The sequence below is a fragment of the Eubalaena glacialis genome, chromosome 11 (assembly GCF_028564815.1).
Source record: "Eubalaena glacialis isolate mEubGla1 chromosome 11, mEubGla1.1.hap2.+ XY, whole genome shotgun sequence".
In the NCBI taxonomy this organism is placed as follows: Eukaryota; Metazoa; Chordata; class Mammalia; order Artiodactyla; family Balaenidae; genus Eubalaena; species Eubalaena glacialis.
The window spans coordinates 32,546,986-32,571,258 of NC_083726.1; the positions used below are offsets into that span (position 1 = coordinate 32,546,986).

The 24,273-nt window shown below is 34.1% G+C and overlaps 1 protein-coding gene across 1 annotated transcript in view; it reads left to right on the plus strand.

Moving 5' to 3' along the window:
* The window catches only part of CEP290 (centrosomal protein 290), a 105,697-nt gene that overhangs the window by 29,062 nt on the left and 52,362 nt on the right, over positions 1-24,273 (plus strand). The window contains exons 21-28 of the mRNA XM_061205182.1: positions 7,164-7,328; positions 7,725-7,874; positions 9,474-9,589; positions 11,148-11,250; positions 11,680-11,910; positions 15,346-15,519; positions 19,616-19,727; positions 23,435-23,640. Coding sequence (XP_061061165.1) covers positions 7,164-7,328; positions 7,725-7,874; positions 9,474-9,589; positions 11,148-11,250; positions 11,680-11,910; positions 15,346-15,519; positions 19,616-19,727; positions 23,435-23,640 — 1,257 coding nt within the window. The remainder of the gene's footprint in view (positions 1-7,163; positions 7,329-7,724; positions 7,875-9,473; positions 9,590-11,147; positions 11,251-11,679; positions 11,911-15,345; positions 15,520-19,615; positions 19,728-23,434; positions 23,641-24,273) is intronic.

The window sequence follows — 24,273 nt, forward strand, 5'->3', positions numbered from 1 at the left end:
ATTCCATTGTATATACGTACCACATCTTCTTTATCCATTCGTCTGTTGATGGGCATTTAGGTTGCTTCCATGACATGGCTATTGTAAATAGTGCTGCAATGAACATTGGGGTGCATGTGTCTTTTTGAATTACGGTTTTCTCTGGGTATATGCCCAGTAGTGGGATTGCTGGGTCATATGGTAATTCTATTTTTAGTTTTTTAAGGAACCTCCATATTGTTCTCCATAGTGGCTGTGTCAATTTACATTCCCACCAACAGTGCAAGAGGGTTCTCTTTTCTGCACACCCTCTCCAGCATTTGTTGTTTGTAGATTTTCTGATGATGCCCATTCTAACCGGTGTGAGGAGATACCTCATCGTAGTTTTGATTTGCATTTCGCTAATAATTAGTGATGTTGACCAGCTTTTCATGTGCTTCTTGGCCATGTGTATGTCTTCTGTGAAGAAATGTCTACTTAGGTCTTCTGCCCATTTTTGGATTGGGTTGTTTGTTTTTTTAATATTGAGCTGCATGAGCTGTTTATATATTTTGGAGATTAATCCTTTGTCCATTGATTCATTGGCAAATATTTTCTCCCGTTCTGAGGGTTGTCTTTTTGTCTTGTTTGTAGTTTCCTTTGCTTTGCAAAAGCTTTTAAGTTTCATTAGGTCCCATTTGTTTATTTTTGTTTTTATTTCCATTACTCTAGGAGGTGGATCAAAAAAGATCTTGCTGTGATTTATGTCAAAGAGTGTTCTTCCTATGTTTTCCTCTAAGAGTTTTATAGTGTCCGGTCTTACATTTAGGTGTCTATTCCATTTTGAGTTTATTTTTGTGTATGGTGTTAGGGAGTGTTCTAATTTCATTCTTTAACATGTAGCTGTCCAGTTTTCCCAGCACCACTTATTGAAGAGACTGTCTTTTCTCCATTGTATATCCTTGCCTCCTTTGTCATAGATTAGTTGACCATAGGTGCGTGGATTTATCTCTGGGCTTTCTATCCTGTTCCATTGATCTATATTTCTGTTTTTGTGCCAGTACCATATTGTCTTGATTACTGTAGCTTTGTAGTATAGTCTGAAGTCAGGGGTCTGATTCCTCCAGCTCCATTTTTTCCCCCTCAAGACTACTTTGGCTATTCGGGGTCTTTTGTGTCTCCATACACTTTAAAAAAATTTTTTTATTCAACATCTTTATTGGAGTATAATTGCTTTACAATGGTGTGTTACTTTGTACTTTATAATAAAGTGAATCAGTTATACATATACATATATCCCCATATCTCTTCTCTCTTGTGTCTCCCTCCCTCCCACCCTCCCTATCCCACCCCTGTAGGTGGTCACAGAGCGCCGAGCTGATCTCCCTGTGCTATGTGGCTGCTTCCCACTACCTATCTATTTTACATTTGGTAGTGTATATATGTCCATGCCACTCTCTCACTTTGTCCCGGCTTACCCTTCCCCCTCCCCGTGTCCTCAGGTCCGTTCTCTAGTAGGTCTGTGTCTTTATTCCCATCTTGCCCCTAGGTTCTTCATGACCATTTCTTTTTTTTTTTTTTTAGATTCCATATATATATGTTAGCATACGGTATTTGTTTTTCTCTTTCTGACTTACTTCACTCTATATGACAGACTCTGGGTCCATCCACCCCACAACAAATAACTCAATTTCGTTTCTTTTTATGGCTGAGTAATATTCCATTGTATATATGTGCCACACCTTCTTTATCCATTCATCTGTCGATGGACACCTAGGTTGCTTCCATGTCCTGGCTATTGTAAATACAGCTGCAATGAACATTGTGGTACATGACTCTTTTTGAATTATGGTTGTCTCAGGGTATATGCCCAGTAGTAGGATTGCTGGGTCATATGGTAGTTCTATTTTTAGTTTTTTAAGGAACCTCCATACTGTTCTCCATAGTGGCTGTATCAATTTACATTCCCACCAACAGTGCAAGAGGGTTCCCTTTTCTCCACACCCTCTCCAGCATTTATTGCTTGTAGATTTTTTGATGATGGCCATTCTGACCGGTGTGAGATGATATCTCATTGTAGTTTTGATTTGCATTTCTCTAATGATTAATGATGTTGAGCATTCTTTCATGTGTTTGTTGGCAATCTGTATGTCTTCTTTGGAGAAATGTCTGTTTAAGTCTTCTGCCCATTTTTTGATTGGGTTGTTTGTTTTTTTGATATTGAGCTGCATGAGCTGCTTGTAAATTTTGGAGATTAATCCTTTGTCAGTTGCTTCATTTGCAAATATTTTGTTCCATTCTGAGGGTTGTCTTTTCATCTTGTTTATGGTTTCCTTTGCTGTGCAAAAGCTTTTAAGTTTCATTAGGTCCCATTTGTTTATTTTTGTTTTTATTTCCATTTCTCTAGGAGGTGGGTCAAAAAGGATCTTGCTGTGATTTATGTCATAGAGTGTTCTGCCTGTATTTTCCTCTAAGAGTTTGATAGTGTCTGGCCTTACATTTAGGTCTTTAATCCATTTTGAGTTTATTTTTGTGTATGGTGTTAGGGAGTGTTCTAATTTCATTCTTTTATATGTAGCTGTCCAGTTTTCCCAGCACCACTTATTGAAGATGCTGTCTTTTCTCTATTGTATATTCTTGCCTCCTTTATCAAAGAAAAGTTGACCATATGTGCGTGGCTTTATCTCTGGGCTTTCTATCCTGTTCCATTGATCAATATTTCTGTTTTTGTGCCAGTAGCATACTGTCTTGATTACTGTAGCTTTGTAGTATAGTCTGAAGTCAGGGAGCCTGATTCCTCCAGCTCCGTTTTTCTTTCTCAAGATTGCTTTGGCTTTTCAGGGTCTTTTGTGTTTCCATACAAATTGTGAAATTTTTTGTTCTAGTTCTGTGAAAAATGCCAGTGGTAGTTTGATAGGGATTGCATTGAATCTGTAGATTGCTTTGGGTAGTAGAGTCATTTTCACAATGTTGATTCTTCCAATCCAAGAACATGGTATATCTCTCCATCTATTTGTATCATCTTTAATTTCTTTCATCAGTGTCTTATAATTTTCTACATACAGTTCTTTTGTCTCCTTAGGCAGGTTTATTCCTAGGTGTTTTATTCTTTTTGTTGCAGTGGTAAATGGGAGTGTTTTCTTAATTTCACTTTCAGATTTTTGATCATTAGTGTATAGGAATGCAAGAGATTTCTGTGCATTAATTTTGTATCCTGCTACTTTGCCAAATTCATTGATTAGCTCTAGTAGTTTTCTGGTAGCATCTTTAGGATTCTCTATGTGTAGTATCATGTCATCTGCAAACAGTGACAGCTTTACTTCTTCTTTTCCAATTTGGATTCCTTTTATTTCTTTTTCTTCTCTGATTGCCGTGGCTAAAACTTCCAAAACTATGTTGAATAATAGTGGTGAGAGTGGACATCCTTGTCTCGTTCCTGATCTTAGAGGAAATGCTTTCAGTTTTTCACCATTGAGAATGATGTTTGCTGTGGGTTTGTCGTATATGGCCTTTATTATGTTGAGGTAGGTTCCCTCTATGCCCACTTTCTGGAGAGTTTTTATCATAATCGGGTGTTGAATTTTGTCAAAAGCTTTTTCTGCATCTATTGAGATGATCATATGGTTTTTCTCCTTCAATTTGTTAATATGGTGTATCACATTGATTGATTTGCGTATATTGAAGAATCCTTGCATTCCTGGGATAAATCCCACTTGATCATGGTGTATGATCCTTTTAATGTAGTGTTGGATTCTGTTTGCTAGTATTTTGTTGAGGATTTTTGCATCTATATTCATCAGTGATATTGGCCTGTAGTTTTCTTTCTTTGTGACATCTTTGTCTGGTTTTGGTATCAGGGTGATGGTGGCCTCATAGAATGAGTTTGGGAGTGTTCCTCCCTCTGCTATATTTTGGAAGAGTTTGAGAAGGATAGGTGTTAGCTCTTCTCTAAATGTTTGATAGAATTCGCCTGTGAAGCCATCTGGTCCTGGGCTTTTGTTTGTTGGAAGATTTTTTTTTTTTTTTTTTTAACTTTTGGGTTTATTTATTTATTTATTTATGGCTGTGTTGGGTCTTCGTTTCTGTGCGAGGGCTTTCTCTAGTTGCGGCAAGTGGGAGCCACTCTTCATCGCGGTGCGTGGGCCTCTCATTATCGCGGCCTCTCTTGTTGCGGAGCACAGGCTCCAGACGCGCAGGCTCAGTAAATTGTAGCTCACGGGCCTAGTTGCTCCGCGGCATGTGGGATCTTCCCAGACCAGGGCTCGAACCCGTGTCCCCTGCATTGGCAGGCAGATTCTCAACCACTGTGCCACCAGGGAAGCCCCTGTTGGAAGATTTTTAATCACAGTTTCCATTTCAGTGCTTGCGATTGGTCTGTTCATATTTTCTATTTCTTCCTGGTTCAGTCTCGGAAGGTTGTGCATTTCTAAGAATTTGTCCATTTCTTCCAGGTTGTCCATTTTATTGGCATAGAGTTGCTTGTAGTAGTCTCTTAGGATGCTTTGTATTTCTGCAGTGTCTGTTGTTACTTCTCCTTTTTCATTTCTAATTCTATTGATTTGAGTCTTCGCTCTTTTTTCTTGATGAGTCTGGCTAAAGGTTCATCAAGTTTGTTTATCTTCTCAAGGAACCAGCTTTTAGTTTTATTGATCTTTGCTATTGTTTTCTTTGTTTCTGTTTCATTGATTTCTGCTCTGATATTTATGATTTCTTTCCTTCTACTAACTTTGGGTTTTGTTTGTTCTTCTTACTCTAGTTCCTTTAGGTGTAAGTTTAGATTGTTTATTTGAGATTTTTCTTGTTTCTTGAGGTAATATTGTATTGCTCTGAACTTCCCTCTTAGAAATGTTTTTGCTGCATCCCATAGGTTTTGGATCATCATGTTTTCATTGCAATTTGTCTCTAGGTATTTTTTGATTTCCTTTTTGATTTCTTCAGTGATCTCTTGGTTATGTAGGAACGTATTGTTTAGCCTCCATGTGTTTGTGTTTTTTATGTTTTTTTCCTTGTAATTGATTTCTAATCTCATAGTATTGTGGTCGGAAAAGATGCTTGATATGATTTCAGTTTTCTGAAATTTACCAAGGCTTGATTTGTGACCCAAGATGTGATCAATCCTGGAGAATGTTCTGTGTGCACTTGAGAAGAAAGTGTAATCTGCTGTTTTTGGATGGAATGTCCTACAAATATCAATTAAATCTAACTGGTCTATTGTGTCATTTAAAGCTTGTCTTTCCTTATTAATTTTCTGTCTGGATGATCTGTCCATTGGTGAAGTGAGGTGTTTAAGTCCCCCACTATTATTGTGTTACTGTTGATTTCCTCTTTTATAGCTGTTAGCTGTTGACTTCTGTATTGAGGTGCTCCTATGTTGGGTGCATATATATTTCTAATTGTTATATCTACTTCTTGGATTGATCCCTTGATCATTATGTGGTGTCCTTCCTTGTCTCTTGTAACATTCTTTCTTTTAAAGTCTATTTTATCTGATATGAGTATTGCTACTCCAGCTTTCTTTTGATTCCCTTTTGCATGGAACTTTTTTTTTTTATAATAATACCATTTTATTAGCAGAGAGTGATACTAGTATGTTAAAAACTTTCTGAGGCAGAAAAACATTTAACAAAATTTATGAAACCCTTTTGATTCCCTTTATTCCCTATATATCCCTTTATAATTCTGACTTTTCTTCTCTGGTTGGTGACTTTGTTTTTTCTCCACTATTTTAAGTATCTAAAATGATTCTTCTTACTTTCTTATGTGAGCATCTTTTGTCTGTGATGCTACCCACTACTAATACTCAGATCAAACTCTGTTCTACAAGGGAAACTCTGTTTAGTGACCAAATAGAAACAGAATGAATAGCCCAGAAAGATTCTAAGGTTTTTAATTTTAATTGACAGCCTGTGGCCTTCCTCGAGTCTTGTTTCCGTCGATTTTGTCTGCTTCTCTTCTGGGTTATCATTTTTTTTTTCTGATTGATATGCCCCATCTGAATGACCTAACAGTACGTCCTCTAAGAAATCATCAGAATCAATGACACTTTAGATCAGATAATTCCGGCTTCTGCACTTAAGTTCACTTTCTATTGCTATAGGGTGTTTTTCAGGGCCCCTAATCACCATCTAATTCAATCTCATTTTACCACAAGGACTTATAGATAACATGTTGCTATTTTTCAGCAAGACAACTAACTAGACTACTTTGTCATCTGTCAGAATACCTCCTTCTGCCTACTTCTTTCTGCTATCCCCTTTGAATTAGTATAAGTTATTACTCCACATGGCCTGCTCTGATCTCCTTAGGGTAAAGGCTTACTCTTACAGATCTACTGCCTTGAGTTAAATCCCAGATCACCCTCCTGAAGAGGAAATTACATATGATTTTACTCATCTTACTTTTTTTGTCTTCTGCCTTCATTTCTGAAGCTTTACTTTGCATTTAACAGTTTTGTTCCATAAAGTCCAGATCTATTGGTACATGTGTATTGTGTGTATGTGTACATGGGGGCAGGTATATTTATATATGCCATTATTGGGGAATTAGGAGCAGTGAAGCCTCTTGGATAGTATTTTAATATTTGACAGATTATTTTTGCTTATCCAGCACTCTTGGATAACACTATTTTATCATACTTTGCCTTTGTTATTATGTATGCTTCAACTGTATGGAGAGGAAGCAATGAAAAATTTAATTAATTAAATAGTAGCTATTTCATTCCTTTGCTCATGCTTTAAATTCAGATGCTTCATGGTTTCAAAGCATTTACATATAAATTATCTCATTTTGACTGTATAAAAACCTTGTGAAGTAGACAGAGCTAACATTATTTCCTCTTCTTTAGAGTTAAGGAAGCTAAGGTATAAGGAATTTTAAGTCACTTGCCCAGCAAATAAGAGATTGGTTAATATTTGAACCCTAGTCATGTTGTTCCTGTCTAGTTGTTTTTCTGGTCTACCAGTCTACTTGGATTAGCTAGATATTGTTAATTGTTAGAATGAAGTGATTAGTATGCTTGGTAATACTGTTGTAGGTTAAACTGGTATTTTATAAATTAAATTTATAAATAAGAGATAGATTTGGTATATTTTATTACACATGGGAATAGTAAAATGCTTAAATGTGAATTTTATTTAAACATAGATTTTTTACTATGACTTTAATGTTTTTCTTCACATTTCTTCTATATAATTTAAATATATTAGGCTATAGAATCAAAGAATGCAGAAGGAATATTTGATGCCAATCTCCATTTAAAAGCCCAAGTTGATCAACTTACTGGAAGGAATGAAGAATTAAGACAGGAGCTCAGGGAATCTCGGAAGGAGGCTATAAATTATTCTCAACAGTTGACAAAAGCAAATTTAAAGGTGAGAATTTTATTATATAAAAGAAAATGCTAATCATATGAATAAAGATTTAATGTGAAACATTTAATTTTTTTTAAATGACTATTTTATGAGAAAATGCCCCTTGAATTAATTCTTTCAACATTCGGAAAGCTTCTGTTTGAATTTTTTAAATTAAATTAGTGGAAAAATAAGTACCATATAACATAAAAGGATACAAAAATTCTAAATATATTCCTAGACATTTCTAAGTAGTAATAATTATAAATTAAATTATAATTTAATTAATACTTGGCAGAGCATTCATATATCTACTTGTTCAAGATATTCAGTAGGAAGTGTTAGTTACTGCTTTTAAATTTGTCTTTCTGTGGGTGTAAGAGATGAGATTTTCATTTCTGAACTGTTCGTTTGCAGATAGATCATCTTGAAAAAGAGACCAGTCTTTTACGACAATCAGAAGGATCAAATGTTGTGTTTAAAGGAGTAGACTTACCTGATGGGATAGCACCATCTAGTGCCAATATCATTAATTCTCAGAATGAATATTTAATACATATCTTACAGGTACTGAAAATTTTATATGTGAGTAACAAAAATAGTTCATAGTATGTTTTATAATTTAATCATCATATATTCCTTTACGTTCTTAGAATATTAACAGTGAAATGTTTTTTTAATGATTTTGATATTAGATGGAATGTTATGAATAAAAGCAGTTTATTCCATTCATCTGAATGAGAAGCATGCGTGCCATTCATATGAAATATATGATTGACAGATAGAATAACACGCAGCTACTATGAGGTAGTAATGTATAAATAAGGTGAGCTCTTTTATTTATTGCTGGTTGGAAAAGCAATTCACATGAATAAAGCCTGACACAGCTTTTTGTGTAATGATTAGAATCGTTCCTTTTTTTGTGTGTTAACTACAAGAAGAAACTTTTAAACAAAATTGTCTTTTATCTCTTTCTCCCCTTTACCCTGTAAGGTGTTAATCAATCTGTTAGCAAATTAGAAAGGATACTGCTTGCCCTGTGTTTGTTTCTCAGTTTTGCTGTCTATATTATAGTCATTATGAATGGCCTAATGAGAGATGCTTTTCATTATTTCATTGAGTGTGAATACCCGTAATATCACATACATTGCAAATATAATCACAAAAATGAATCAATGAAAGTAAGTTTTTGATTATAAGTACTGCTGTTTCCCTTTCCTAAATAATCCATTTGTGAATATACTTGAGTTATGATTATCAAATGCTTGTATTTGTATTTGTAAATTATATTAATTAATCTTTTTTTGAGTATTAGAATTTACTTATTAGAACATTACTTTACAATTCATGTTATATCATTACTTTTAAATTTATAATTTTAGCACTCTTCATGAATTTATTCTTCTGCAATATAGGAACACTGTCAATAAGTGATAGAAGTATTGCATTGTCATGTTACTTGTGATAAGATTCATTTTTTTTCATCTTTATATAAAAAACACATGAGAAGCATTGTGGTAGATTAGAGAACCAATTTGGAATCTGAAAACCTGTTCAAAGTGGCAAAACAAGTACTTGGACTCCCAATCCTAAGGCAGCATAGAGTGATAGAAGTAGCAAGGTCTTTGGAGTCAGCCAGACCTGACTGCAAGTGTTAGATCTGCAATATGTAAAGCACTTGGCACTGAGCTTGGCATGTGTGCTTAGAAAATGGTTACCAAGGGTAGTATTAATGAGTTTTTTAATGTTGAGTAAGTTACTTGATCTTTCTAAGTCTCAAGTTTCTTCATCTTCAAAATGAAATAATTGGAAAGGACAATTTGACTGGAGCTATGAATGCATATGTTCACTAAAGGGTATGTGGGACTGAGTGGCTAAAGGTAAGTTTGTAACCACTGTATCTGATCATTTGTATGGTTACTGTAACTATTCTGTATGATGAAAATAATTTTACCTGTTTCATAGCACTTCTCATTTACACATATTACCTCATTCCATATGCCATAAGGTGTTCAGAATAATCATAGAAATGACCTGTGCTGCTTGTGGATTTGCTATTATCTTTTGTATATTTTTCTATAATCTTGTCGGAATATGAATTTATACCTTCAAATTTAAAATATATCCTGATGCTTTTTTCATTCTCATTTTTAAACCAATTTTTAGGAACTAGAATATAAAGAAAATAAGTTAAAGAATTTAGAAGATTCTCTTGAAGACTATAACAGAAAATTCGCAGTAATTCGTCATCAACAAAGCTTATTATATAAAGAATACCTAAGGTATAGGTGTTAGCAAAACTTTATAAATATAATTGTAGAATATTCGTGTTAAAGCTAAGTAACAAAAAATATTTAGATATTTTCTTTTACTTTTTCTTCCTGCCTGTTCACCTCCGCTTTGTGTCTTAGTTCCTTATCTATAAAATTCTGTGATAGTAATACTTTTTCATAGGGTTATTATGAAACTTAAGTGAATTATGTGAAAATGCCCAGATATGAGCATTTTGTGCATATTGTAGCACATATGAACTGTTTATAAATGTCAGCTGTTAGCATCGTTCTTCATCATCACCGTCATCATTATTCATATATTTTCATGGGGAACTAACCTGTTTGTGCTTATCTCTGCCATCTCATCTGTACCAATGGACTAATATCCTTAGTAATAGAATACCTGATCAAAGGTGATTTAAACAGTAAGAGTGACTACGATTTGCTCTACCAAGAAAACCAAAGCTAATTATAGGGTAGGTCATGTTTGGGAGTCTTATAGTATAGGTCATATTATCTCCTATGGTGGTTATAAAATAGATGCAGGAAGGAGTTCAAGGAAGATGGAACCATGACCATTGAAGAAGAGGGGCATTTTTTTTTTTTTTAATAAATTTATTTATTTATTTATTTATTTTTGGCTGTGTTGGGTCTTCGTTTCTGTGCGAGGGCTTTCTCCAGTTGCGGCGAGCGGGGGCCACTCTTCATCGCAGTGCGCGGGCCTCTCACTGTCGCGGCCTCTCCTGTTGCGGAGCACAGGCTCCAGACGCGCAGGCTCAGTAGTTGTGGCTCACGGGCCCTATTGCTCCACGGCATGTGGGATCTTCCCAGACCAGGGCTCGAACCCGTCTCCCCTTCATTGGCAGGCAGATTCTTAACCACTGCGCCACCAGGGAAGCCCAGAGGGGCATTTTTTTTTCACATAACTTTTTTTTTTTACATGAAATTTTTTCCAGAGGCTGCTGGCAGACTTAGATCTGATTAGTCAGAATTGGGTTAATGAGCTGTCCAAGTCATATGTCCAGGTTTGAATCATTCAGTTCAAAGAGAATGCTGACAACATAATTGGTTTATGCCAAGCAGATTGCAGGTCTGGGTAGGCAACAATGTCTTATACACCTTCTTTTAAGTCTAATGATTTCTCATTTTGTTTGTATTCTAGATATTTTATAAGTATTTAACACTCAAATTTAAGAGTAGGGTCAGAATACTGAGACTTGATTTCCAGAATTAGTTTGGGGTATTGATTATTTTCTTAATTGTTTTCTGTTTTTAATAAAATGTTTATAAGATTCAGCTGCAATTGTTATATTGTAACAATTGTAGAGTAATAATTTGTAGATTAATGAAAATAATTTGATAAAATAATTTCTTTACCTTTCATTTTTTAAATAAAAATATAACTTTCAGGATAAATCCTTTCAAGTGGAATTTATACTTATCGGATATTGACTAGTTATGATTCCTCTTATTTTATGGAAACTAAATTTCCATAATCTATAGGTATCTCTTCCTATAGTTAAATATTTTATTATGTTTACTGTATTGTCATTTTTATTTTTTTAAGTGAAAAGGAGACCTGGAAAACAGAATCTGAAACAATGAAAGAGGAAAAGAGAAAACTTGAGGATCAAATCCAACAAGATGCTATAAAAATAAAAGAATATAATGTAAGTAAAGCACTTTTAAAATCAATATATAATACTGTACAAACTAAGATACCTAGATTTTTTTTTTTTTTTTAAAGAGCTCCTGACTTATTTATTTATTTATTAAAAAAATTTTTTTTTTTGTTTGTGTTGGGTCTTCGTTTCTATGCGAGGGCTTTCTCTAGTTGCGGCGAGCGGGGGCCACTCTTCATCGTGGTGCGTGGGCCTTTCACTGTCGTGGCCTCTCTTGTTGCGGGGCACAGGCTCCAGACGCGCAGGCTCAGTAGTAGTGGCTCATGGGCCTAGTTGCTCCACGGCATGTGGGGTCTTCCCAGACCAGGGCTCGAACCCGTGTCCCCTGCATTGGCAGGCAGATTCTCAACCACTGTGCCACCAGGGAAGCCCAAGATAGCTAGATTTAACAAGTAATATAAATGTGACTTTGTGCAGAATTTGCTCAGTGCTCTTCAGATGGATTCAGATGAAATGAAAAAAACACTTTCAGAAAATAGCAGAAAGATCACAGTCTTACAAGTGAATGAAAAGTCACTCATAAGACAATATACTACTTTAGTAGAAATGGAGAGACAACTTAGAAAAGAAAATTGGAAACAGAAGAATGAATTGATATCAATGGAGGCTGAAGTTGGTGAAAAAATTGGACGTTTGCAACGTTTTAAGGTACGTCTGATTTTTTTCAACTCTGAAAATTTTCAAACATGAAGAAGAAAGGATAGTATGATGAATACCCATCACCTGGATTAATAGTTAACATTTATTAACATTCCACTCTTATTGCTTCATCTGTTTTTTTGTAGAATATTTTAATTGAAGACATTTCTCCCCTAAATATTTTAGTGTGCATCTCTAAAAAAGTCTTTTTCTGTTTACATAACCACAATAACTTTATCACACTTAACAAAATTGACAACAATACCTTATATTATCTAACGTCCAGATCATATTCACATTTCCTCAGTTGTCCCAGGATCCAGTCAAGGACCCTGCATTGTATTTGTATGTTACATGTCCTAAGTCTTTTTAATATAGAATCTCCCCCTTTTTTTCCTCCTCTCTCTGAAAAATGATGACTATTTCTCTGATTATTTTCTTTCATAATTTTACTTGTTCCTGTATCCATTGTATTTACTAAAAGTTAGCTTTGAAGCCTTGGTTATATTAAGGTTAAACATTTTTGGCAAGAACACTTCATAAGTAATGTTTTGTACTTTATAAGTAATACTTTATAGTGTATCACTTCAAGATATGGAATGTCTGGTAGTCCCATGTTTCATGATTGATTACTTTCTTAAGGGGGAGACAGCCATATATCTCTATTATTAAGTGATTTAGTTAATTCTTTGGTGATATTTTGATACCATGCAAATAACCAGTTCTTCATCAATTCTCCTAATGGTTTTAGTGTCCACTGGTGATTGTTGTTGCCTGACCCAATTGTTTCATTAAGAGTTGCAAAAATCATGATTTTCTGATTATATTATGTTCTCTTCATTTATTAGCAGGTATTCTTTATAAAATAAAGAGCTTCTCCTCATTAGCCCAAGCTCTTTGGTTATCTTGAAGTATGGTTCCTAACTAGAAAGGCAAGATAAAAACTGGTCATTCTTTCCTTTTAATGACCAGTTTTCAGAATACAGAGTTTGTGTAGTCTGCTTCTACCTATCCCCTCCCACCCACTGCACCCTCCAGCTTTCTCTTCTTTAAGTATCATAACAGACTCACACACTTTTAAATATTCAGTGTGTTTTACTCAGGTGTAGTCATTATTCTTTTGTCTCAACTTTGGCCAGTGAGAGCCCTTTAAAGAAGGTTCTTGTATCCTTTTTGACAGAAATACGTTAGTCTTTGAACCAAACTGCAAAGCTTAGTTTGTTTTCTGGAACAGCATATGTCCAAGATGCACCTTGTATACTTCTTAGGCAGGCTTGGAATAAGCCATTTCTCTAAAGAGCCCTGGTTCGTTTTAGTGGGGACAGCATTTAGATACCAAAAACTGGTCCTAGGTGTCATTGCTCTTGGAGTGTCATTGCTACTAGTCCGGTTAGGAAAATATGTATAGATTTAAATCATGAGTTCATAGTGTTATTTTTAATTCAAATTTAACATTTTAGGATAAGTAATAGTATGGAGTTTTTACTAACCTTTGATTTTGTACTTTATTTTTTTAACATGGAAATCTCTATTAAAATGACATTAAAATAATTATTTGTTTTATACTACAATATTCATACATTAATTTGAAAACAATAATCTTGTATTGGTCTTAACAATAACAATACCAGTGCTACTAGATATAAAGTTTCTTTACAGTTCTTATTTTCTTTAGAATATCTCTCACTAAGGATGTATCGTCATGGTAACATATTCTATAGTGACTTGAAGTAATTCTCCTCTTTGTGTGGTTATGCTATACAATTGCTATATAGTTAGGTTCATTTATTTTACATTTGTTTTCAGTTTTAGGGATAACTTTTTAAAAAATTAAATTTGAATATATAAAACATTTACATGTACAAAAGATGTCAGCAGAGAAAGCTTACTTCTGTCCTTGTACCTTTCACTTCATTCTACTTCATCTTTCCACCCCCTTTAGGTAACTGATAATCCTTCTAATGTTTCTTTTTGCAAGTTATTAACAAAGACACAAAAAGTTGCATGCCATGCGACTCTTCTACACCTTGCTTCACATCTGATCATACCTTATTTAAGCATGTATATGTTCATTTGACATGTCTAAATTTACATAGGAGCATGTAAATAGAAGAATTCAAAGTAAAATTAAAATGAACTTGAGTTCCTTTCCACCCCCTTTTAAATATAGTAATGGGTGAAATTGTCATGCTAATAAACCTATTTTCAATATGAAATGTTCTTGATTTTATTTTGTGTTAGATTTTGTAGAATGTACTTTTCTTAGAGTATTACAAATATAGCTAGTGTTTGAGATAGAAGGGAAGAAAGAACTAGAATCTTCTTCCTCTTCAACCTGATTGTTCAACCTGGATTTTTTGTTTGTTTTTGCAACAATTGGAAAGCCAAAAAAAGGGATATTTTTAAGGATGGGAAACATGATCTCCCTCACCACAAAACAAAAGTGAAACTGAATCCCAAGGGTAAGGTAGACTAGGGTGTATTTATTTATATAGGGAAGTTTTCAAAATGAGATCTGAAGCACTATTACAAATATTTTCCCCTCATTACTCTACTTCAGAATGAATTATAACCATAAATTCTTTTTATTTTTTTAAAATTTTTTAATATTTTAAATTTTTTGGCCAAGCTGCACAGCTTGCGGGATCGTAGTTCCCCGACCGGGAATTGAACCCAGGCCACTGCAGTGAAAGCACTGAGTCCTAACCAATTTATGAGTCCTCCAGGGAACTCATAAATTCTTTATCTTTCTCACTTCATAAATTTGGTTTTATGTTCAGTCATTTCTTTTTGGTGTTAATACAGTGTCTTTGAATAGTGACTCTTACAGCTCTGTAGCTAAAGAGTTGAAGATGAACCAAGTAATTTAAAGCCTTTGATATTATTTGTTACAGATAGCTATGATGCAGAGAAGTTTTTTTTCCCTAAATAATGTTTCTTTCCTGTGAACAAAAAATTTTCTTTTATTATAAAGCTAGTTTGTTATTAATTATAAATAAGCAGAAGTAGCAAAGTTGTAAATGTTACCTGTGGTGATGCAAATTTTGCCATTCAAAAGACAAGTTTTTTTTTTAACCTTATGAAATTTAGAAAAGCCATCCAAAGATATATTCTAAGTGATATGTTCTCTTGCTGCTGTATATTACGCTTTTCTCAAATTAACTGAATTTCATTTAACTATGACAGGAGTTATAAAAGGGTTCACTTTATTTTTATTATGATTTAAAATTTCCAAATATTATTTCTTGTATGAAAGTAATTAATAATTATTGTAATATATTGTAATATATGCAATATATGCAACTCTTACTTGAGAAATCTAATTTTTTAAATTATTCTAAAATCTGTTTTGCTTTCAGCTGTATTACCTTATCCTCAAAAGTGGCTAGTGCTTTACCAGAAAAAAATACACCACCTTAATTCAGTGTATCTTTATTTACATAGGAAATGGCTGTTTTCAAGATTGCAGCACTCCAAAAAGTTATAGATAATAGTGTCTCTCTGTCTGAACTAGCATTGGCCAATAAACAATACAATGAACTGACTGCTAAGTACAGAGACATCTTGCAAAAAGATAATATGCTTGTTCAAAGAACAAATAACTTGGAACACCTAGAGGTAAGTAGGTGTGATCCTTAAACCTTGTGATTTTAGCCATTCTTCTTTGGTGATATTTATAGGTGCAAAATGACTTCTGGATGACTTCTTCCAGGTTTTCTTCCTTAGCCCACTTGTGTGATTTAGCTGAATGAAATCTCTTTCCATCAGGTACTTAAAAAAGAAAAAAGAACATGGAACAGATAGGATAATGTAGTCAGAAGAGGAAGCATTATTAAGTACCCATTCCTTTCTCTTGCCCTGATCCCAGTGTAAATTATTCCCTCATGGTCCATGGCTCTTTGGGGTGGATGTAGCAGAGAGTAGATGAGATATCCATGGTTCTTCCTGGACCTATGAGTTCTGCAAATCCCTATCGTTTCTTACTGTAGAGAGAGAGAAGAATAGGACGGAGTATCATTAGTTTAATTCAAGGAGTCTATGAATATGGCCCAGACACTTTGTAATTGTCTTCTAGCCACTCGACCTTCGTACCTTTTACAGCAGGCAAAACAAGCTCCTGATTTTGTTTATCTTTATGAAAAATAAAGGCTTATGTCTTTTGGTTCATTCTCTTTTATGATCCTCTCATTGGAATGGAAGGAGATATAATTCTTTTGGCTCAAAAGCTCTCACTTGCTTAGGGGGACACGTTCAAGAAAACATTCTGAATAGCTTTCAATGACTCCTACAAAATTATCTGAGTCATTATTTATTAATATTAACTAGAAATAATCATGATCAGTTTACTTTTTATTATTTTTGAAGAGAGATGATTATATTAATTTTTATGGAAAATTCTAAATATTTAAGTGTAATAAAAATTTATTTTTTCCCATCTTTCATGTCTGTTGTCCTCTCTTCTCTAGCATTAGACAATCATAGATAAGAAATCTCCTGCAGATAGCGTATCAATGAGTAATTTTTAACTTTTAAAATTTATTTTCCCAGTTAATATTTTTCATCTCTACTCAAACCTTAAAAAATTTTGTCTCTGTGTTGTATCCCTTTCTCTCCTTTACTTCCTGTATCTCAGTTATAATTCTGAACATATGCCCCTCTCTATTGGCAATGTCTTAGTTTTATTCTTTATTATCTTTACTGTGGTAACCATTACCCATACCGTTACCTCCAGTGTTGTATCCTCTTTGCTGCCACCAAAGTGATCATTCTAAACCTGCGTCTGACCATGTCCTTCCCTTGCTTAAAACCTCTCAAAAGCTGCCAGTCACTTAAAGAATAAGTGACTTTTGTGATTAGCCCTCACGTAACTCATGTCATCTACTGTGACATTCTAAGGAGTTTCACAATTAATGTTTTAGAAAGTGAACTACCAGTTTTCTCCACCACAGTGTTTCGTATGTTCTTCTGTACATGCAGTTTTCTTTGTTTAGAAAGCCCTTCCTCCTCTCCCAGTTTTTCTGCTCAGTGAATTTCTATTCATGTTTCAAAACTTTTTTCAGACACTATCTTTATTTCTGTAGCATCCTTCTTTATAGAAAAAACTCACCCTCTCTGTTATTTCTATATTTTGTACCTAGTTCTGCTATTTATATCACATCATATTATATGTGTTTATATGTGTGCCTCTCCTACAGGAATATAAGCCTCTTGATATCAGAATCTCTACTTAATTCATTTTTGTGGGTTTGGTACCTGCTGTTTGGCACAGAGTTAGAGCTAATAGATGTTAACTTCAGGGATTGAATAAAGGTGATGAAAATCAATTTTTAGAATATGAAAAACAGAGTGGGTGGTAAAGAAATACAAAAACCGAATGGGTGATAAGGCAATTAAAAAACTGGAAATTTGATAATAGCAGACAAGAGAAATAGATATGGACTAAGGTAAAATTAAGAGGATTTGCTGTGTTTTTTCAAAAAAATTTTTTTAAAAAGGAGACCAATGAAGTTTGAGAGGAGAGGAAAAGAAAATTTAGAGCTAAAAGGGAGAGAATGATTGAATATTAGAGGTAAGAGTGGTAATAAATGAGGGTACAGTACCAGGGCTGGGGTATGAAAATGGGATGTGGAGCAAGGCCACAGTTATCCTTTGAAAGAGTCTGGAAGTAAGAGAAGCAAAAAGGGTAGCAAGATATTTAAAACACCTTAAGCCCTTTTTTGTTTTTCTCCTACAAATTTACAGTATCTAGGAACTGGGCTGTAATTGTGCATGTTACCAGAAAGTCATGTTTTATTCCCTTATCTTCCTTTTCATTATAACATCACCCTTTAAAAAAAAAAAAATCTCAGGACTTCCCTGGTGGCACAGTGGTTAAGAATCCGCCTGCCAATGCAGGGGACATGGGTTTGAGCCCTGGTCTGGGAAGATCCCACGTGCTGTGGAGCAGCTAAGCCCGTGCACCACAACTATTGAAGCCCACGCGCCTAGAGCCGGTGCTCTGCAACAAGAGAAGTCACCACAATGAGTAAGCCCGTGGACCACAACGAAGAGTAGCCTCCGCTCACCGCAACTAGAGAAAGCCCGCGCACAGCAACGAGGATCCAACCCAGCCAAAAATAAATAAATAAATAATTTTTAAAAAAATTCATTACCCTGTTTTATTTTTCTTCATAATGCTTATTACCTGACAGTATGTTATATATTGGCTTATTTTCCAATTGCTCCATTAAAATACAAGTTTTAGGATGGAATTTGTTTACCATTTCAGTCCAGTGCTTAGAATACCTGGCATGTAGTAGACATTCTATTTGTTAAAATGAAGAATAAATGAGCTTAAAATATTATACTTATGTGCCAACTCCTACATTTTATGTTTCCAGCCTGACTTCTCAGAACTCTGTTCTTCTGTATGGAATTACCTACTTAACAACTCATGTTTCAAGGGAATCTCTAAATTAACGTGTCCAAATTTAATTCCTGATGTCTATTTCTCTCATAGTTGTTCCTGTTTCAGTGTATGCCACTATTATCTACTCATTTAGTTAAGGCAGATATCTTAGAATTATTCTCTAGTCATTCCTTTCCTTTATCGTTTTCCCCCCAAATGTAATTAATTCTTATGTGTCCTCTTTTCTCCATCTTCCCTGCTATAACTGTAATCTAAACCAGTGTCATCCCTCATCTGGACTTTACAGTATCTTCCTGACTAATTTCTCATTTCTCTATTTACCCCTTTATTTATTCTCCACATTTTATTCAGAATGATTGGTTAAAACTTCTCCCTTTAAATCTTTAAATGATTTCCTATTATACATTAAGTTAAATTCCAGTTACTTGTCTTGACATACCATGCCTTGCCTGGTATGGCCCCCTATTATCTCTTCAACTTTTTTTTTATTCCTCTTCACTCTGATTTTTGCTCACTGTGCTCAAGTCCTCTAACACTCCAGACTCTTTCCTGCTTTGGAGCATCTGGGTTTACCAGTAGTATACCAGTTCTTTCCATGGCTGGTTTCTTGTCAAGATTGGCTCCTCTTACCATCAGTTTCAGCTTAAATACCACCTCTTCGGTGGTTAATACTTTCTTTAAGCACTCTATCTGGATATGCTACTTTTTATTATTCTTTGGTTTTGTACTCTGTTTCATTCTAGATCTTGACCTGTTTAGTGAATTTTTTTCTTTGCTTATCTGTTTACACTCTGCTGCATTCCACAGTCTCCCCAACTCCTACCACACATATACCCACAGACACCAAATGGTGAGGCCTATGAAGGCCAGAAGTTTGTCTGTTTCTTTTCATCATGAACATACAGTACCTGTCACCGATGGCATGCTATGGATGCTCAGTAACCCTTGGTATGAATGAGGGAAGTAAGCAGTGGTTTATGAAGATTGTGAGACTCTTGAGTGTTCCACGTTGGCCAAAGTGAACATGGCAGAAGCTAATACTCAGGAGTTTAGGGCCACATATCGGATATACAAGATTTTGATGATTATTTTAAAATAATATATGTGTGTGTGTATACAACATATATGTTATGTGTATGTCTATCTGTATTACATGCAGAGGAACTTCTACATTCGTTAAAAAAAAAACTAGATTGTGAGCTTTAGGAGATTATTATATAAAGTTCAGACAGTGTCACATATGTGGTATTAATCTGAATTACAATGTACAATGTAGTTGCTCAGTGATGTTTCTATTTTATTCAGTGTGAAAATGCATCCCTAAAAGAACAAATGGAGTCTGTAAGTAAAGAACTGGAGATTACCAAGGAAAAACTTCACACTATTGAACAAGCCTGGGAACAAGAAACTAAATTAGGTAAGTATTATGACTCTGATAATATAAAATGATTAAGATCTAATAGTGAATATTTTTCATTTAAAGTGCCTTTCTATACCAGATAAAAAGGAAGTATTTTGATAAAAATGCACTCTCTGCCTAACAGTTTAATTTAACAGGCGGTTGATGAGTAATATCTTGTACTAATCTTTACCAAAGTTAGGTTTTTAGTTATTAAATTGGATTTGTTTCTAATGAAATCATATATGTTAAAAATGTATGACTGAGCATTAGCTATATTGAACCATTTAACAATTAAGACTGATAATAATTTTGAAATACCTGTATTTTAATGATAGTATTATGAGTTTTTTCACTGTGTATAAAGTTATATTAGGAATATATCATTTTATATTTTTAAATTAAAAGATCACCTAGAACATCAGAAAAATTTTAGAAGAATTTATATTGCTCATAGTTCCACTACTGTATCATTTTTTTGTATGACCTTATACATGCTTATACATTTTATACACTTTAAATTATAATAAACATTATATGCTATATTTATTTAGTAGATATCAAAATATTTCATTTTGTATTCATCATACTTATAAATATTCATGCAATAAGTTACTGTGTTTGGGTGATCAAATCACTAGCTTTTCTAATTTTTGCTATTGCTTATAGTGCTGCAGTGAACATCTTCATTTATATCTAACAGAGATATTATTGTCTCAAAGGGTATTAAAATCTTTGTGGCTTCTGCTAGGATTTTCCATATTAGTTTTTCAAATGGTTATCCTAGTTCACAACATTTAAATAATTTTATCTCACTAGCATTATGCTTTATAATTTTCAAATAAATTTGCCCCTTTGGATAAAATGTTTTAATTTGTTTTCTAGACCTTAGAGCGCTAATGCTATTCAAAGTTTCTGTTACTATTAAATTGGTAACTGAGACATGTAGCTTAGAGAGGCTTAACATTGGGAGGTCTAAAATAAGCTACTTTTAGAAATGTACTTTTTAATTCATTAAGAGATTAAAAGTGAATTGACTTCCATGTAGCTCTTACACAAAAGAAGATACCATTTTAACTAAGATATAGAAAAGAATATTATATACAGTTTTAGTAAGTTCTTTGTTCATTCTATCCTGTGTTTCTTTAGTAAGTGCTGAATTCCCTATAGAAATTCCTTAATTTTCAAATACCTTAATCTCTCCGATACATGGCTTTAGAGCACTGAAGTTTTTTTTTTTTAATATAAAGTCTAGCTTTATTTTTTAAAAGATTTTACAAGTCTGTCAACCTCAAACATACATAGGTGAATTATTCATATCTTCCATCAGATGAGGCTAACAGCTTCAATCCCTGTCAGAAAAATATAAATAAAAAATAAATTTTTTCACAAATATTTATCCACTATATTACTCAGCTTAGTTCTGAAATTTTCTCTCTATAAATACTTTAACAGAGCTGCTAGTGGTAGTACTGTTGTTGTACAGCTGCACATGGCTATAATTTTACAAGCCTGCCTTACTCTTGCTAGCTCCCTGGTTTGGCTCCAGGGTCCAAATCTTATAGAGGAAAAGTAAAGGTTAACTGGGCTGCCAGAAAAGCGCACTTAATGCATCCTGTAGTGCTCTGTGACAAGCCAGAGAAGTACAGCCTCCAGCAAGGTCCTGTGGAGAGGCAGCTCTGATGTGGTTTAAATACCTGTGTTTAAGCTGTTTCCTTATCTTGGAATGACCTCACCATTGCCTGTCTTCCAAAGCCATGGTTCGAATGTCAACCCCTCAATTCTGAACAGAGACATGAAAAGCTTCCCTCCAAATTCTGGAACTCCACAATATATCACTGAAGTTTAAAAGCTTTTATTTCCTGTTACCCTTATATCTTTGTTTAAAAGTGTCACTTTTTTAGCTTTTTTCATGCAGGAATTGATTGGTGTTGGGCTGTTACCCTCTCTCTAGGACACTCCAAACACAAGAATATAGAGTAGACTAGTGTCCATTGCAGCCCCTGTGATGTGCCTCTTTTCATTAGCAAAGTTTAGCACTAAAGAGAATGGAGAAGAGGTTTTATGTTCCTTGTATATCTGTATTTACTGCAATTTTTTTTTTCTTTCCTTCATGGTGCTTAGGGTTGCCTGAATGAGTCTCTATACCATAATGGTTTCCTAACACTTTTAGCTTCTTTCAGTAACATTACTGTTAGTTATTTGATCACTGCTTGCAGCAGCTATTCTAAAATCATATACTATTTAAAGACACATACAGAACAAAATGAAGCACTTCTTAAAGCTGAGACAGACACCAAAACAGTTTGTTTAGTTTCAAAAATATATATATTTCTTTGAGCAAACTCAGTTATAAAACTCAAGCTTCTGAAGCTAGAAAGATAGGAGGGGGCATTATTGGTGTTACAACTGTTTACAGAGTAAATCACTGCTTATTAGTTCCTTAAAATAATTGACTTCCCTGAACATATGGTTAATTGACTCTCTAAAAAAATAAAACACTCTACCAAATTTTTTTTCCTGGAGCATGTCTGTTGTGCAAAGCAAAAGTATTAGTTTTCTCTTCTTAAAAGGTGACTAACTAATGATAATCCTACGTGATGCCTTTTCATGGTAAATCAGGGGGCTTTCGTTCTCTTTTCATTTAACCACACACTTCTGTGTCCAAGGACAAGCTATACAACTGCATATATGAGATAAGGGTATAATAACTGGTAAAATATTTTATATTAGATGTATACAAAGGCCAAATAAAAGTCAGGGTTAAAGAAGATACTTGGCGAAATCCCTAAATCACATGGCTTCAGATTTTACTTTTTTACTCTGAGTCATTGCACTTGTATTCACAAAGTAGTGTTGCTTCACTGTATTGCCTCTTATACAGTTTATCTCCTTTCAGTTAACAAAATATATTTATTTGCCCTTTTTTGACTATCTACATGTGACACCTCCTACACTACATCTTTTACATTGTTATTTCAGTTCAGGCATACCTTGGACATATTGCACGTTTGGCTCCAGATTGGCACAACAAAACAAATATTGCAATAAATGAGTCCCAGGAATTTTTTGGTTTCCCAGTACCTATAAAAGTTATGTTTACACTATACTATAGTCTATTAGCGTGCAACAGTATTATGTCTAAAAAAAAAGTACATACCTTTATTTTAAAATACTTTATTGCTAAAAAATGCTAGCCATCATCTGAACCTTCATTTTGTCTTAATACTAACATCAAAGATCACTGATCATAGATACCATAACAAATATAATAAAAAGTTTGAAATATTGTGAGGATTACCAGTGTGACACAGAGACACAAAGTGAGCAAGTGCTGTTGGAAAAATGGCACCGACAGACTTGCTCGACTCAGGGTTGTTTGCCACAGACCTTCAATTTAAAAACAAACCAAAACAAAAAAATGCAGTATTTGCGAAGCTCCATAAAGCAAAGCACAATGAAACAAGGTATGCCTGTAATCCTATGAAGAATAATCTGTATTATCATTTGACTGACGAAACATGTAAATCCCAGAGAGATTAGGTTAGGTAGCATACAGATAAGAAGTAACAGAGCTGAGACTAGAGTCCAGGTCTGTCATAATTCAAAAGGCTCGTGTGTTTTCCACAGAACAATATTGCCCCCTTATATACAATGTCTAAAATACCTGGGATAAATTTTTGATAAGAACAGTGTGAGATTTACCAAAGTATTGTTGCATTTAGGAAATGAATCTAACATGGATAAGGCAAAGAAATCAATAACCAACAGTGAGATTGTTTCTATTTCAAAAAAAATCACTATGCTGGAGATGAAGGAATTAAATGAAAGGCAGCGGGCTGAACATTCTCAAAAAATGTATGAACATGTGAAGACTTCATTGAAGCAAGTGGAAGAACGTAATTTTGAATTGGAAACCAAATTTGCTGAGGTTTGATATTATAATTTTTTTCATGCCGTTAGAGAGTAAAAAATTAGTCTTGGTAGCCATTGTATTATTGGAAGAGGTTTGTTTGTAACTCTGAAGTAGCATATTAATATAGTGCTTGTGTTTCATGTAATGGGTAGATAATGTATTTTTAAATCTGAAATGTTTAAAAAGAAAGCAGGTATTTCTGTGATTGAGTTCTTATTTCTCACCAGCATTACATTATTAGATTTAATGTGCAAAAAGATGTTATTTGCTTAATAATGTAATTGCCTTCCACTACCATCCCTTCATTTAACAGTTATTATTTCTGAGTGCCTATTACATGCCAGATGCTGTATGGGAACTGGAGTTATAGCATGAAATAAAATAGACAGTAATCTCTCCTCTCAGGGACTTCATTCTAATAGGAAGTTTTAGACTTTTGATATGGTCAAAATTACTAAATTGGCTGGCAATAATATAGTTTGCAAATATTCAACAATTTATGATGAAGTAGCACTCTAATAATATTTCTTTACCTTGAGAATGTGTATTTCTCAAATCATTCATGTTATTTTGTTTATTTTAAATGAGTCATTAAATATATATTAATAAGATTTTATTAACTGTTTAGATTTGTTTATAGATGATATA